At 53.9% G+C, this 15,950-nt stretch overlaps 1 protein-coding gene and 1 long non-coding RNA gene across 5 annotated transcripts; one reads left to right on the forward strand and one right to left on the reverse strand.

The window, feature by feature from the left end:
• Positions 1-1,126: 1,126 nt before the first annotated feature.
• LOC119472465 lies at positions 1,127-14,773 on the reverse strand. Of its 2 annotated transcripts, none has more exons than XR_005201610.1 (3): positions 13,019-14,773; positions 4,910-4,990; positions 1,127-2,770 (listed from the first exon to the last, which is right to left on the reverse strand). It is a non-coding gene; the product is annotated as an uncharacterized LOC119472465 (long non-coding RNA). The 2 variants fall into 2 exon arrangements; XR_005201611.1 differs by lacking the exon at positions 1,127-2,770 and adding an exon at positions 3,151-3,243.
• On the forward strand, positions 3,737-13,842 carry ALDH3B2 (aldehyde dehydrogenase 3 family member B2). 3 transcript variants are annotated; one of them, XM_017536970.2, is made up of 10 exons: positions 3,737-5,251; positions 8,172-8,334; positions 8,759-8,869; positions 9,077-9,197; positions 9,364-9,449; positions 9,564-9,645; positions 10,023-10,409; positions 11,134-11,300; positions 11,958-12,057; positions 12,319-13,842. In XM_017536970.2, exons 1-10 carry the CDS (start codon positions 5,193-5,195, stop codon positions 12,501-12,503), a joined length of 1,461 nt encoding a protein of 486 aa, XP_017392459.1. In that variant the 5' UTR covers positions 3,737-5,192; the 3' UTR covers positions 12,504-13,842. The 3 variants fall into 3 exon arrangements, with proteins under 3 accessions (XP_017392459.1, XP_037597460.1, XP_037597459.1); XM_037741532.1 differs by lacking the exon at positions 3,737-5,251 and adding an exon at positions 7,470-7,616; XM_037741531.1 differs by lacking the exon at positions 3,737-5,251 and adding an exon at positions 7,816-7,984.
• Positions 14,774-15,950: the final 1,177 nt, after the last annotated feature.

Consider the following 15,950-nt stretch of genomic DNA (forward strand, 5'->3'; position numbering starts at 1 on the left):
TTTTTTTTTAGAGACAGGGTCTCGCTATGTTGCCCAGGCTGGAGTGCAGTGGCTATTCACAGGCACGATCCCACTACTGATCAGCAGGGAAACCTGCTCTGTTTCCAACATGGGGCGGTTCACCCCTCCTTAGGTAACCTGGTGGTCCCCAGCTCCCGGAGGTCCCATATTGATGCCAAACTTAGTGCAGACACCCAATCAGCATAGTGCACTACAGCCCAGAACTCCTGGGCTCAAGCGATCCTCCCACCTCAGCCTCTCGAGTAGCTGGGACTACAGGCACGCGCCACCGCACCTGGCGAGTGCTCTTTAACTTTAAGCCAATTTGGTAGCTGTGGCCAAAAACACATAAGAAAATATGTGTGCATATACATAAACACACACATACATGCTCATCCAAAGATCCTATAGCTTTCACTTCAGAATGCTAGCCATGAGATATTAACACAAACTCACCGGTTTGCAAAAACAAAAACAAAACATTGGATCCAAATAGTGGTTTTAGTCTCAATAGAAAAGTAACAGCCTATTTAAAGCAGGCAGAAAAGAAAGCAGAGAACTTACGAAGCTCTAGCTGCAGTCAGCCTTTGGGATCTGTAATTTGCTCATCAGTTTAAAATGTGCACAGAAAGACCATAATATGCAAGCAGCTAGCGTGCTATAAAATCCAAGATGCCCTGGAACTTTTCCATTTTACACAAACACTTGCAAATAGAGGCACATAACACCAACGGGGTCCCCAAAAGGGGCCGTTCTCTTTGTCTTTCCTCAGTCTTAGATCGTTTCCCTCGACATCGTTTTTTGTTTTTTTTTTTGAGACAGAGTCTCACGCGGTTGCCCAGGCTGTAGGGCAGTGGCGCGATCTCGGCTTACTGCAATCTGTGCCTCCTGGGTTCAAGCATTGCTCCTGCCTCAGCCTCCCTAGTAGCTGGGACTATAAGTGGACACCACCACGCCTAGATGATTTTTTGGTATTTTTAGTAGAGACGGGGTTTCACCATGTTGGCCAGGATGGTCTCCGTCTCCTGACCTTGTGATCCACCCACCTCAGCCTCCCAAAGTGCTGGGATTACAGGCGTGGGCCACCGCGCCTGGCCGCCCTCCCTTTTTTTTTTTTTTTTTTTTCACTTAAAAGGTGGAGCTGAGCTGTGGCCTAGGGTTTAGTGCGGTGGATTGCTGCGTGCTGGTTGTGGGTGGGACTCCACAGTTTAGTGCTGAGCTGTCTCAGTTCCTCTGATTAACCCTGCAAGACACCCCCACTTGGCTCCCGGTCACTCAGGAGCACCTTTTGGCTAGAAGGAGCAAAATGCCTTCTCTTCAGAGCTGTAGAAGTTCAGTGTCTCATTCATCTACAAAACGACAGCTCAGTTCCTCATGGAAACACACAGATAAGCCAATTAAGCTTAATTTTGGAAGAAAACAGAAGACCTTCAGAATGAACTTTCAAACTAGAATTAGGATTGTAAACAACCATTTCTTAGGAGAAAAAAAAAAAACCTCAGAAGAAACCAAGGAACATCAACTAAAGGGACGTCCGAGCTCGGGAGGACTCACTGGTTCCACCGGAGAAGCTCAAGGTCAGGGAGGCTGTCCATGAGCCCCTGCTGGTGCCTTAGCTCCGAGTCTGGGCAACTCCTTTGGGGTCCCGAGTCTCCTCTGAGGCCCCAGGTTAGGTGCCAAATTACTGTCTACCAAGCGTCAAACTCTGTAAAATATTTCAAGAGATTGACTCTGAGCCAAATGAGTTACCCATGGCCCATGATGCCACCTAAGGAGATCCTGGGAACATATGTCCATGGTGCTCAGGTCACAATTTGGTTTTATACATTTTAGGGAGACATGAGGCATCGATCAATACATGTAAGATGCATGTTGGTTTGGTCCAGAAAGGTGGGACAACTGGAAGTGGGGGCTTCCAAGTCATAGGCAGATTGAGGGATTTTCTGACTGGCGGTTGGTTGAAAGAGGTATCAGGAAAGTGTGGGCTAGGACAAGGGTGTGGAGACCAAGGTTTTATTATGCAGATGAAGCCTCCTGGTAGCAGACTTCAGCGAAAATAGCTTGGAAACGTTTCTTATGAGACTTAAGAGTCTGTTCTATCAGTAATTCCAAAACGGAGGCGGATGTAATAAGGCATGTTGAGCTCATGGCCATGTCTTCATGGCCTGAACAACTTTTCAGCTTAACTTGGGAATGCCTTTAGCTGAGAGGAGGGGCCCATTCAGATGGTTGGGGTGTGGGGGGGGCCTTAGAATTTTATTTTTGGTTTATAGGACCTGGCTTATCTTCTAGTTGAACAAGGAGGGGTTCGTGCAGTGAGAAAGCACACCTGTTGTTCTTCCATCAACAATTCAGAACTAGCGTAACTGCAAGTTCAAAAGATTCACCAGCAGGCCACCTGGCTACACAGTTTTAATAACCCCACTGCTCAAACCATCTGAGACTCCCTCAAAGGATACTACAAAGTGTGACATGGCTCCTATCTTTCCTGGGACCTTTAATAGCTACCGTATTACCACTAATCTTCGGTCCTTGCTTGTTTAACCTCCTTGTAAAGGTCGTGTCTTCCAAGTTGCAACAGTTGCACATCAAAACAATGGTCATGCAAGCATTTCAATCAATCCTTGTCTCAGATTCAGACTCTTCTGATGACCCACCTTGGGACCCCTTAGACCAGGCAGCCAGAGATTTCCGTGCCGTCACTGGACAGGGCCAATGCCCCCAGTCCGCAGGAAGTGGGTGCAGAAGACTGGCCTCCTCCCGCATCACCCTGAAGAATAAGGGATGGCAACCTCTGAGGAGGGGAAAAGGAGGCAGGACTAACGCAGAGTGGTTGCAGGAGAACAGAAGATTCCAGGCAGTGGTTTCACATGACTGGAGCTATGGGCTGATAAGACCCTGAGCAGCCAGGCTGTGGGCCCAGCTAAGACTGACCGAATCCAACATGGCGCTGGATGTGACCTAGTTTCACTTACGATCTCGTTACGTGCTCACTGACACCCTAAATCACACACCCACCAGCACCATGACATTTCCAGGAACACCTATATTTGGTGTAAAAGTGGGTGGCAGCACAGTTCTAAGAAATCTCCACCTTTTGCCAGGGAGCTTCATGCATATTCCATCCCTTGGTTAAAGCAACCCATGGATGTAACAGTGCCAACTCCCTTGGCATATGTGTCTGTTCCGAATTTAACCATAACCCCTTTCTTGAGTGTGGGCTTTTTGCTTTGCAATAAGCCTCTGTACTTTCAAAAAACCAAAGCCAAAACAAGCAAACTAAAACGGCTCCTCCCCGGCACTGCAGAGAGAGCCCCGCCCACGCGTGGATTTTGGACCCATGCTTTCAGATGAGTAAATTTTTGTGTGTTTCAGCTTTATGTTGGTGACAATTTGTTGCAGCAGCCCCAGGAGGATGCTACACAGTGCATGACAAAGTGTCTACAATGGTTTTATTTTACATTTTATTTTTTTTTTTTTGAGAGAGAGTTTTGCTGTGTCACCCAGGCTGGAATGCAATGGTGTGATCTCGGCTCACTTCAACCTCTGCCTCCCAGATTCAAGGGATTCTCCTGCTTCAGCCTCCCGTGTAGCTGGGATTACAGGCACACGCCACCATGCCTGGCTAATTTTTTGTATTTTTGGGTTTTATCATGTTGTCCAGGCTGGTCTCAAACTCCTGACCTCAAGTGATCCGCCTCCCAAAGTGCTGGGATTACAGCTAAGGCCTCCACACCTGGCCTCCTTTACATGTTTACAATTGCCATTTAGTTGAGCATATTTTAATTTATTTATAGTCTCTGCAGGCTTCTTGCCAGCTCAGTTTAACAAAATCAAACCAAACAGCTTATTGAGATGGAATTCATATCCTATACAACTCACCCATTTACAGCGTACAATTCAGTGGTTTGGAGGCAGTGGCCTCCCTAGTGGCCAGAACCCATCTGCTGCTCTTAGACGGGCCCTAGGACTCTGTCCTGTATCCCCTTGCCCCAGCCCTGAGGTCCCTTCCTAGTGTCACGTTGGTATTCACATCTTTAGCTACCGAAGACTCCAGGGCCAGGGCTTGGTAGCAGGCGTGGCCCCTGCCCGGCTGGCTTCAGTCACAATAAAGGGTTATCTCAGACGTCCATCCTGCCTATCAGGGCCTGCACCCTCTGCCAAGAGACTCTCTACAGACATCTGCGGGGTCTGTCCTTGGTCCCAGCTCGGGGGAAGGTGGGGTGGGGATAGGATCAGGCTATCCATGAAGGACCATGGTGGGACCTGAGCTCATTCTGCTCTCTGGAACCTGGAAGGTTCTCAGCAAATACTTGTGGAAACAGTAGCAGGCAACACTCCTGATTTTGTGCCAGGAGCTGTGATCTTCCTTTTCCATTCTCACGTCTCCCACTGTGACCCTCTGAAGAACCATGACAATTAGGTGTTACTGTTGCTTCCAAAAGGCTCAGAGAGGTTAAGTAACTCACCCACAGTTGCAAAGTAAATAAATAAACCAATAAACAGTGCCCCTTCCTAGAGCTCCAGGTGCTGCCGCCCATCAAGGGTCTCTCAGCAAAGGTCTCCGCCCCTTCCTCTGCCCTGAGTATGCCAGCTGGGCACATTGAGTGTGGAAATAGAACCACAGTTGCTCATCTTGACCTGCGCACCCTGAAGAGTGTGGAAGAGGAGAGGAGGGAGGTGAAGATTTCGCATAGAGACCCTTGGTGGGGCCATGGAGGGCATGGGACCACTGTTGCTGGGGGCTCTGAGGGCTTCCTGGAGGAGGCAGCATTTGCTACCAGGGTCCTGCTGATATTTTCATCCTGTGACCTTCCCCTGGGGGACGTTTTTTCTGATGAGGTAACTCCCTGCTAGCCCATTCTAGTAAAAACGCAGCAAAGTTTCAGACAACCTGGAGTTGACCAACCTGTTCCCAAGCCGGCGGTGCAGTGTGGCTCCTGGGGGCAGGGTCCTGGATGAGCAGGGCAGATACAGAGCAGTGTATGTCCTGGCAGTGAGAACAGGGTAGGTGTGGGAATTAGGAGGTGCAGCCCTGCCCTGCAGCTGTTGGGTAATCCTGAGTATCAGCCCATTGTCAGGCGTGGGCACTGGAGGTGGGTCGGAGCTGCCAGGCTCCCGGGAGGATTGCAGTCAGCAGAGGAGGGCTGAGGACTGGGGGTAGGAGCGGAGCTGGCACATCAGGAGGCAGCATGTCCAAGAAAGGGGGTGGAAGTGCGGTGAAGGACCCAGGAGCAGAGCCCACGCTGGGGTACGTGGGACCACAGGGGCGAGGGCCGGCTAGGGGGGCTCCAGGTACAGTGCAGGTTTTACCTGGTGGGGTACATTGGTGGAGACCAGGAGCATGGAGGGAAAGGGAGGTTTGGCCATGGCATGTGGGTCGGGGGTGAGCCCACTAAGGGGCTAGCGCTGCAGGGTGACGGGGCCATGAGCATAGGGCTTGCTCGGGAGAGGGAGGTAGGCACTGGTGTCTTCTGAGCCTCACTTTCCCCTGTGGCAGGCTCCTGGGAAGCACTCAGGAGTGCTGAAGAAGCCTATTCCCCAGAAGCCCCAGGGATGGGGACAGACCCCGTCCTTCCTTTGAGGGGCTCCCAGGCTAAGGGAGAAGGCAGATTTATGGACAGACGACCAGGGGCACCAGGGCTGGGACCAGGATGTGAATCGGGGATTGGAAGCAGTGCAAGTGCAGATGAGGCCACCGGCCTCCAGGGCACCCACCGCGGATGCTAAGGCCCTGCTTGCCACTCACCCCCCCGCCTCACCAATGCAGGTCTGAGGCAGCAGCCCCGGGCATAGCCCTGTGACCTGCTGCCAAGGCTGAGGTAGCGCAGATCCACACCCAGATGCACATATGACACACATAGACACAGACACCCACACACACACAAAAACACAGACACCCCACACACACACAAACACACAGACACTCCCCCACACACAGACACACAGACATCCACAGACACAGACATCCACAGATAAACATACAGACACGCAGACACCCACACACAAAAACAGACACCCATACACACACAGACATCCACAGACACACAAACACATAGACACCCACACACAAAAACACAGACACACACACACAGACAACCCCCACACACAGACACACAGACACCCCCCACACACAGACACACAAACACACAGACACTCCCCCACACAGACACACAGACATCCACAGACACAGACACCCACAGATAAACATACAGACACGCAGACACCCACACACAAAAACACAGACACCCCCACACACACAGACACACACACAGACAACCCCCACACACAGACACACAGACACCCTCACACACACAGACACACAAACACACAGACACACACACACACAGACACACAGACATCCACGGACACACAGATACCCACAGATAAACATACAGACACGCAGATACCCACACGCACATAAACACACAGACACCCATACACACACAGACATCCACAGACACACAAACACACAGACACCCACACACAGACAGACACAGACACCCACAGACACACACACAGACACCCACACAGACACACACCTGCACACACACAGACACCCATACACATACAGACATACAGACACACTCACACATAAACACACAGACACATATACACACACAGACACACAGACATCCACAGATGCACAAACACATAGACACCCATACACCCACAGGCACACAGACACCCATACACACACAGACACACACCCATACACACACAGACACACAGACACCCATATATACACAGACACCCACATACACACACAGACACTCACAGACACACAGACATCTATACACACAGACACACAGATATCCATACACACACACAGACACCCAGACACACACACAGACACACAGACACCCATACACACACAACCATACACACACACGCAGACACCCAAACACACAGACACACAGACACCCATACACACAGATATACACTCAGACACTTATACACACAAAGACATACACAGACACCCATACACACAAAGATACACAAAGACACAGACACACAGACACCCATATACATGAAGACATAGACACCCATACACACAAAGACACACAGACACCCAAAGACACACAGATAGCCATATACACAGACACACAAACACCCTGACACCCATACACACAAAGACACACAGCACCCATACATACAGACACACAGAGACACACAGACACCCATACATGCAAACACACCCAAAGACAGACACCCATACGCACAGAGACACACACATAGACACACAAAGATATACAAAGACACAAAGACACGCAGACACATGGATACACAAAGACACAGGATTTGCAAGCCATTCTTCAGTCCCTGGGTTGGGGTGCTCAGACTCCCCCCTTGCTGGGGCCTGGCAATCCTCCTAAGTGTCCCCCTGGGCCCTTCCCCTACCCCATGGTCCTGATCTCTCCTCCTCTCTGGATCCCACTGGGGTTCCCTTGGGCCTCAGGCTAAAGCCCAGAGAGGTTCACGCCCTGGGGCAGTCTCCTCTCTGCCATCCTACCCCAACCTGCCACTTGTGCCCATGGATGCCAGCCCCGGAGCTTTCTCCTCCGCTTCTGTTTCCTTCCAGGACCAGCTGAGTGCCACCTCCCTCCCCAGAGCACGTGCCAAACCCTCCTCAGCGCTAGGGCACGCCTATGGCTTCAGTTTCCCCATCTGCGACCTCAAAGCTCTGTGATTTCTGACGCAAAGACCCCTCCGAGTTCCTCGTTTAGTCCCAGAAGGGAGGAAGACCTAGGGGAGACCCTGTTCCATCTGGGTGGTCTGGGTGAAGGGGTGGCCAGTGCCAGTGTGGGGGGGTATGTGTCTGTGCAAGGAGGGGAGGAGCAGGGAAGAGCTGGGATGGCGGGCAAAGGAGTCACCCGAGGTGTGGGGTGTGCTGGACTTCCAGGGTGCCAAGACGGGAAACTCCTCCTTGGAGTGGGGGAGGTCAAGCCCAGGGCCCTCCTTCATGGGTGCGCCTGGGAGGCAGGTGAGCGGAGGGGGTGCAGGCAGCCCCAGCCCCCGTGGGGTCATTCTGTGTGTGTATGAGGTGGGGGTGCCTGTGAGCTCCCATGGGTGCAGCTGGGGCAACGGTGTGCAGACCCTGGTGTGGCTGGAGGGTGCCCATGAAGGAGGGATAGCCCTGGCCACGCAGTTCATGCCGCACCGTCTGGCAGGACGAACCCCTTTGAGGACACACTTCGGCGGCTGCGGGAGGCGTTCTGCTCAGGGTGCACTCGGCCGGCCGAGTTCCGGGCTGAGCAGCTCCGGGCTCTCGGCCGCTTCCTTCAAGAAAACAAGCAGCTTCTGCACGACGCGCTGGTCCAGGACCTGCACAAGGTGGGCTGCGGAGGGTGGGCGCAGGCAGGGGCTGGAACATCATCCCTGTCCTTCGGGAGCGTCCACGCCCCCAGTGACTGGCTGTGTCCCTAGTTTTATTCCCGTTCAACAGACCCCCCCTGTGACAGGCACCCGACCTCCACTCATAACACTCACGGCCACCCTGTGATGCAGGCCCCACGTTGCAAATGGGGAAACTGAGGCACTCAGGGGTTAAAGTCACTTGCTTGCCAAGGCCACACAGCCAGGAAGTTGCAGATCAGAATTGCAGCCATGTGCAGTTCCCAGGGGACCGCAGCGCCTCCCATAGGAGCTGTCTTTATGTATCTGGTGGGGGTGGTGCGTGCGTGTGCCCCCCTCAAATCCTAGACCCCTCCTGGGCCAGCTCTGGGCCTGACCACTCAGCATTCCACCTCCACCACAGTCAGCCTTCGATTCAGACATATCTGAGCTCATCATTTGCCAGAATGAGATCAACCTCGCTCTCAAGAACCTGCAGGCCTGGATGAAGGACGAGCCAGGGTCCACAAACTTGGTGAGCCATGCTGGCAACGGCAGGAGGGCAGCGCAGAGCACTGGGCAGCTCTGCCCCAGGCCGCTTCCTGCCCCCGAGCCTGGGCAAGTCACTGACTTTCTCGTTTCTCCTGGGACTCCGTTGCACAGGGAGCTGAGGCCACAAGTGTGCGGTGGGTAGGTTTGGGTGTGGCCCTTGGCAGGGTCTCACGTCTGCCCTGTGCCCCAGTTCACAAAGCTGGATTCAGCCTTCGTCCGGAAGGAACCCTTTGGCCTGGTCCTCATCATTGCACCCTGGAACTACCCCGTGAACCTGACCCTGGTGCCCCTGGTGGGCGCCCTCGCCGCAGGTGAGGAGGGGGTTCTGAATTCCTCCCTGCCCAGCAGCCATTCCCAAAGAGGCCCCCAGAATTCTGCCTATGCAACACGCTCGGCCTCATGTGCCCTCCCAGCCCAGACCCTGGGTGGGTGTGGGGACTCTGGCTCCCCCAGTGATGGCCACATCTGCCCCTGCAGGAAACTGCGTGGTGCTGAAACCATCAGAAATCAGCCGGGGCACAGAGAAGGTCTTGGCTGAGGTGCTGCCGCAGTACCTGGACCAGGTGAGGGCGGCCCTGCCCTGGCAGCTCCCGGCGCCCCCACGCCTTACCCCTGTGGGCTGAGGATGCCCTGCTGGCCCCGGAGCCTGCCCCTGAGCCGCCCGTCCTGCTTTGCAGAGCTCCTTTGCTGTGGTGCTGGGCGGGCCTGAGGAGATGGGGCAGCTGCTGGAGCACAAGTTTGACTATATCTTCTTCACAGGTGAGGGGGCCAGGCCAGGGTCCCAGAGGAGGCAGAGGGAATAGCAGGGGAAAGGGCCGGAGGGCTGTGGAGGGAGGGGCTGGGGCCAGCAGTGGGGGCGCGTGGGAAGCTGGAGCTGGCAGAGGCCAGGCCCTGGTCACATTGGAGGAACTGGACCCTGGGATGGCCGGGCTGGAGGCAGGTCCCAGTGGGTGAGGCAGAACCAGCCAAGAGAGGTGGGAGGCAGGCCAGGACTTGGGCTGTGAAGGGTTTCTATGAAGACAGTGGGCAAGCCCGCCGACTCCACCACCTCTCCAGGGAGGAGCGGGGCCCTGAGCTGGGCCGTCTCACCTGATCCAGGTCACTGAACAGCCACTCTGGTTCCCTTCCATGCCCAGGGAGCCCTCGTGTGGGCAAGATCGTCATGACCGCCGCCGCCAAGCACCTGACACCCGTCACCCTGGAGCTGGGGGGCAAGAACCCCTGCTATGTGGATGACGACTGCGACCCCCAGATCGTGGCCAACCGCGTGGCGTGGTTCCGCTACTTCAACGCCGGCCAAACCTGCGTGGCCCCTGACTACCTCCTGTGCAGCCCTGAGATGCAGGAGAGGCTGCTGCCCGCCCTGCAGAGCACCATCACCCGTTTCTATGGCGACGACCCCCAGAGCTCCCCAAACCTGGGCCGCATCATCAACCAGAAACACTTCCAGCGGCTGCGGGCACTGCTGGGCTGCGGCCGCGTGGCCATTGGGGGCCAGAGCGACGAGCACGATCGCTACATCGGTGAGTCCCGCTGCCTCCGCCACAGTCCACATGGGCCGAGACCCCTCCTCACTGGAGGGCCCACAGCTGGGCCATGAATCTGGGCCCGCACCTGAAACCTGGCCCCACTGCCAGAGCCCAGCCTTGAGCCACAGCTCCGGTGCCACTAATCTGTCTCTGTGCTTCTGAGCCTGTGGCCCCATGAGGCCAAACTCTGGTCCCTCAGCCCTGGATTCACTGAGCTCGGACCCTGGGCTCCAGGGCCCACCGTGCTAAGATGAACTCCCGTCCCACCACCCGCTGTCCTGAAAGGCCATGACCTCAGATTCTCTGAGCCCACGATCCCCAGGTTCCAAACTCCGATGGCCCCATCCTGAGCCCCCCGGTCTCCTGGGCCGTATAGCTCAGCAGCTCACGGGACACTGCGGCTCCAACATTCTTGGACGCTGTCGCCTCATGAACTCCAAGGTTCTGAGATCCCATCACTCCTGACTGTGGGACCAAGGTCGGGGGACTCTCTGGGTCCCACAGGCCCTGGGCAGGCTGGGGAAGCCCTAGGGTCTCTTCTGGGGGCTTTGGGGAGACTTTCTTCCTTAGACACTCCAAATCCTGGAGCCCTGGGAAGTCAGACCCCAGGATCCTGGCCTGGAGCCCTGGCCCTTGGTCCTGTCCCCATTGCTACCCCCACCCCTGGGGGCTGTCCTGACTGTGGCCCCCGGGCTGAGCCATCTCTGGTGCCCGGCAGCCCCCACGGTGCTGGTGGACGTGCAGGAGGCGGAGCCGGTGATGCAGGAGGAGATCTTCGGGCCCATCCTGCCCATCATGAACGTGCGGGGCGTGGACGAGGCCATCGAGTTCATCAACCGGCGGGAGAAGCCCCTGGCCCTGTACGCCTTCTCCAACAGCAGCCAGGTGGGGGCGCGGCCGGGCTGGGGGCAATGGAGGGGCTGAAAGGGGCACAGATGGCCCCTGTCCTTTCACAGTCCTTCCCAGGAAGGCTTTGGGGCAGCAGATGCCTCAAGGGTAACTATATCTAGGCCACCTGGTAACACTGCATCCGGCGAGGATGCCTGGCAGAGGGGGTATGGTCCAAACCCACCAGGCACGTGGTGGGCCCGCCCTCTGTCCAGGCCGGAGCAGCCTGCACCCGGACTGTGCCAAGGTTCTGCACGGGCAGCAGAGGCCCTGAGTGGAGATCAGGGACAGGGCAGAGCCAGGGCCTGATAGCCAGAGCCCAGCGGGTCGTGGTGGGGCCTGCACCCTACGGCAGCATCCCAACCTCACGACACAACTCAAGGCCACTGGCTCCCTGCGGTCCTGCAGGGTTTCCTGGTCTTTGCACCATGGTGGTAATCACCCCCACAGCACCCCGACCCTCACAGCACCCCAACCCTCACTGAGAGGGTGCTGTCCCCACAAGCTGGGTAGAGCAGAGATGATTGCCTATTAGAGGGTGGAGGGACAGGCGAGGATGAGGTGGGCCTCCTCCGCCTCCGCTGTGGAATGGGCGGGGCTCAAGCCCTCTTCCCATGACTGGAGCCCACTGCCCCCCTTCCCACTCCGCGGCAGGTTGTGAACCAGATGTTGGAGCGGACCAGCAGCGGCAGCTTTGGAGGCAATGACGGCTTCATGTACATGACTCTGCTGTCCCTGCCCTTCGGGGGCGTTGGTGAGTCCCTGCCCATTTCCACCCTCAGCAAAGCTTGGGTTTGGTACCCCAGACCCAGGAAGTCCCTTCACTCACTGTTCAACCTTGATCCGGGCCCTGGGCCTCTCAAGGCCTCAGTTTCCCTCTCTGTAAAATGGCTCAGTGAATGGCCTGGCTCTCTCTGAGCTCCCTGCCAGCTGTGGGCCCCTGGCTAGGCAGTGGGCTGCTGCTGAGGCTGCGTGGGTGGCCTGGCTCAGGCCCTCGCTCTCTGCGCCCACACAGGCCACAGCGGGATGGGCCGGTACCGTGGCAAGTTCACCTTCGACGCCTTCTCCCACCACCGCGCCTGCCTGCTCTGCCCCGCTGGCCTAGAGAACTTGAACAACATCCGCTACCCGCCCTATTCTGACAGGGTGCAGCAGCTGACGCGCTGGGCCCTGGGCTCCCAGAGCTGCACCCTCCTGTGAGCGCCCCGCTCACCTCCAACGGGTTGCACAGAGAAACCTGAGTCTAGTCCTGAGGGGCTCTGTGCCCCCCAACTCACATTGTTCCTGCAGACCGCGGGCGTCCCCAGCCTGAGGTTGGTGGAGCTGTCACATGACTGCGTCCTGGCTGCCAGAGTTGAAAGCGAGGTCTTGCTTCTATCTGGGGGACGCCGTTAGTTCGAGAGAGGCCAAGAGGCCGAAAAACATGCCAAGTGTCCGCACTCACCCCACCCTCCCCAATTCCAGCCCTTTGCTCTCTCAGTCACGGTTGGCCAGGCCCAGTCCTGGGACAGCATTTCCCTGGGAAAGACAGTGCCCGGCCTTCTTAGGGGCAGCAGCACTGCAGGGTTCAGAGCGTGGAGCGCTCTCCTCTAGGCACGCACAGGTCCACCTCTGCCCCTTCCCAGCGGCACCGGCGCCGCCTCCCCCAGGGACCCTCTCACATCTCCACTGGTCTCTGCACCACCCATCTGGCTCACACCACACCCTGCACTCACCCGCAGCAGCTGCGTCCACTGGGAAAGCTGGGTTCTGCCTCACTCCACTGCGCAGCGTTACTGGGGCCTGTGGCAAGTCCCTTGACTTCTCTGAGCCTCAATTTCCTTATGTGAAAGTTGCTGGAACCAAAATGGAGTCACTTATGTCAAATGCTAACAAAATGGAGTCAGGGAGGTCACAAAGAAGCCCTCACACACACATGCCCATAACAGGATTTTTCACAAGACACTCCTGCACTTAGACAAGACACAGGGCATACCGAGAGCATGTTCTCAAGCCTACAGCATTCCCGGTGAGCTGCAGACGCTTGCCTAGCACGGCTTTCTCCACTGCCAACACCTGCAATCAGCTTGTGACCTATGAACCTTGTTTCAAAGCCGCTTACATGGACTTCTGTCTTTAAAAGCTTCCCCGTGGCTGTGGCCCCCAGTATATGGCTGGGATCCGTCCTCACACTCCTAGCCCAGTTGCAATCCTCTGGTCTTCCCAAATAAACTCATCTGTTCTGGAGAGCCTGTCTCTCTGAGGTTGAACTTACCTTGTAGAATGGGGTCTCCACACATCTTGATCATAAAGGAAATCTCAGATTTAGAACTATGTGGCCTAGTCTGCTGTCAAACTCTGGGCTCAAGCAGTCTACCTCGGCCTCCCAAAATGCTGGGATTACAGGCGTGAGCCACCATGCACAGCCCACATTTCTAAAATATGGTATTTCAGTCCAAACCTTGGTAATATAATCGCTGTTTCTAATTGTATCCTGCTTACAGAGAGCAGGGATTTTTTCTTTTTTTTTTGCTGATCTTATATAAATAAGAATATTCATTAATAGTTTCTGAATTTTGTAGGAATCAAATAGGAGAAAAAGTGAATCCTTCCACCTTTGTTCACAAAGGACACTTGGTCAAATTATTGCAAATGTCAACCCAAAGAGTCAGACTCTGTACAATATTTGAAGAGATTTATTCTGACCATGGCCCGTGACACGGTCCTTAGGAGATCCTGAGGACATAAGCCCAAGATGGTCGGGTCACAGCTTGGATTTATACATTTTAGGGAGACATGAAGCATCAATCAATACGTGTAAGATCTATGTTGGTTTGGGCCAGAAAGATTGGACAACTCAAAGCTTGGGCCACCGTCCTCCAGCCTGGGCAACAGAGTGAGACCAAGACTCAAAAATAAAGAATAACCATGAGTGACTAAAGCCCGGAACAGCCAGGCAGAGATCTGAAGACGGTTCACAATTGACAGGAGGCTTAAGCATTTCCACAGCACACAAACGCCCGACACAATGATCATAGCCAGGGGATGGATCTTGGCATATCGGAGTTTTAGGACTCTCAATTTCCCATGTTTTAGTGACACACTTACACAGACATTACTTAAAGGAAGTTAAACACCATTTCTATTTGGCAATGCTTCCTGTATTACTTACCAAATAAGCCTGATCATTTAATATCTCCACAAGATGAGATGTATAAACTTTGAGGCATTGCAGGAGGCCCTTCTGGAAGAATCTCAAAGTTGATTTTAGGCCGGATGGCTTAATTTAGGATTTGGATCCTGGGAAAACCTTCTAAAGATGTCAGAAAGTTCAAATGACTTCGTTCAACCAAATCAGAGATCACTGCTAAATAATAGCTACTCATTTAACCACAGTGACAATCAAAAGACTTCAAAAGCAAGTCCGGGCGCGGTGGCTCACGTTGTAATCTCAGCACTTTGGGAGGCCGAGGTGGGCAGATCACGTGGTCAGCCTGAGAAACATGGTGAAATCCCGTCTCTACCAAAAATAGAAAAATTAGCTGGGTGTGGTGGCACGCACCTGTAATCCCAGCTACTCAGAAGGCTGAGGTAGGAGAATGGCTTGAACTCTGGTGGTGGAGGTTGCAGTGAGCCAAGATCGCACCACTGCACTCCAGCCTGGGCTACAGAGAAAGACTCCATCTCAAAAAAAAAAAAAAAAGAAAAAAAAATTTATACTGGCATAAAACCACTTTTCTATACCTTCAAGATAAACCTGAAACCAGAGGAGCTACACTGATCTTAAGAAGGAATATGACAGAAACAGAAACTAATTTGTAATTCAGAGACTGGCCATTATTGAAGCAGGTTTTAGAAATAAAAAACAAAACCTCTTAGAATTTTACTAAGAATAAATTAATGTCTTAAGAAACTGCTGTTGTTTTAACAGAGGGGACCAAAATTTTAAGTTCCGTGTCATGTTTTAACATCCAAATGCATTCTTTAACAAAAACTGCTATAGACTAGGCACAGTGGCCCACGCCTGTAAATCCAGCACTGTGGGAGGCTGGGATCACCTGAGGTCAGGAGTTCAAGACCAGCCTGGCCAACATGGTGAAACCCCATCTCTACTAAAGATACAAAAATTAGCCAGGTATGGTGGCAGGCACCTGTGATCCCAGCTACTTGGGAGGCTGAGGCAGGAGAATCGCTTGAACCCAGGAGATGGAAGTTGCAGTGAGCAGAGATTGCACCACTGCACTCCAGCCTGGGCGAACCAGTGAGACTCCATCTCAAAAAAAAAAAAAAAAAAACTGTTACAAATAATTTCATTTAATTATAGCCAACTTAATCACACCCAACATTTTCTTTTTTAAAAAATATTTTTTTAATTGTATTTTAGATTCTGGGGTACATGTGCAGATCATGCAGGATTGTTGCATAGGTACATACATGGCAATGTGGTTTGCTGCCTCCACCCCCTGTCACCTATATCTGGCATTTCTTCCCCTGTTATTCCTCCCCAACCTCTCTACCCCCCACTGTCCCTCCCCTAGTCCCCCTCTAATAGGCCCCAGTTTGTGATGCTCCCCTCCTTGTGTCCATGTGTTCTCATTGTTCAACACCTATCTATGAGTGAGAACATGCACTGTTTGATTTTCTGTTCTTCTGTCAGTTTGCTGAGAA

Source organism: Cebus imitator, unplaced genomic scaffold (assembly GCF_001604975.1).
Source record: "Cebus imitator isolate Cc_AM_T3 unplaced genomic scaffold, Cebus_imitator-1.0 Scaffold102, whole genome shotgun sequence".
Classification (NCBI taxonomy): domain Eukaryota; kingdom Metazoa; phylum Chordata; class Mammalia; order Primates; family Cebidae; genus Cebus; species Cebus imitator.

Bases quoted from the DNA above. Each gene is read 5' to 3' on its own strand.
- ALDH3B2 (XM_017536970.2), top strand. From the start codon at position 5,193: ATGTCCAAGAAAGGGGGTGGAAGTGCGGTGAAGGACCCAGGAGCAGAG. The intron at 10,410-11,133 runs GTGAGTCCCGCT...GGTGCCCGGCAG, and splicing joins CGAGCACGATCGCTACATCG to CCCCCACGGTGCTGGTGGAC. The intron at 11,301-11,957 runs GTGGGGGCGCGG...ACTCCGCGGCAG, and splicing joins CCTTCTCCAACAGCAGCCAG to GTTGTGAACCAGATGTTGGA.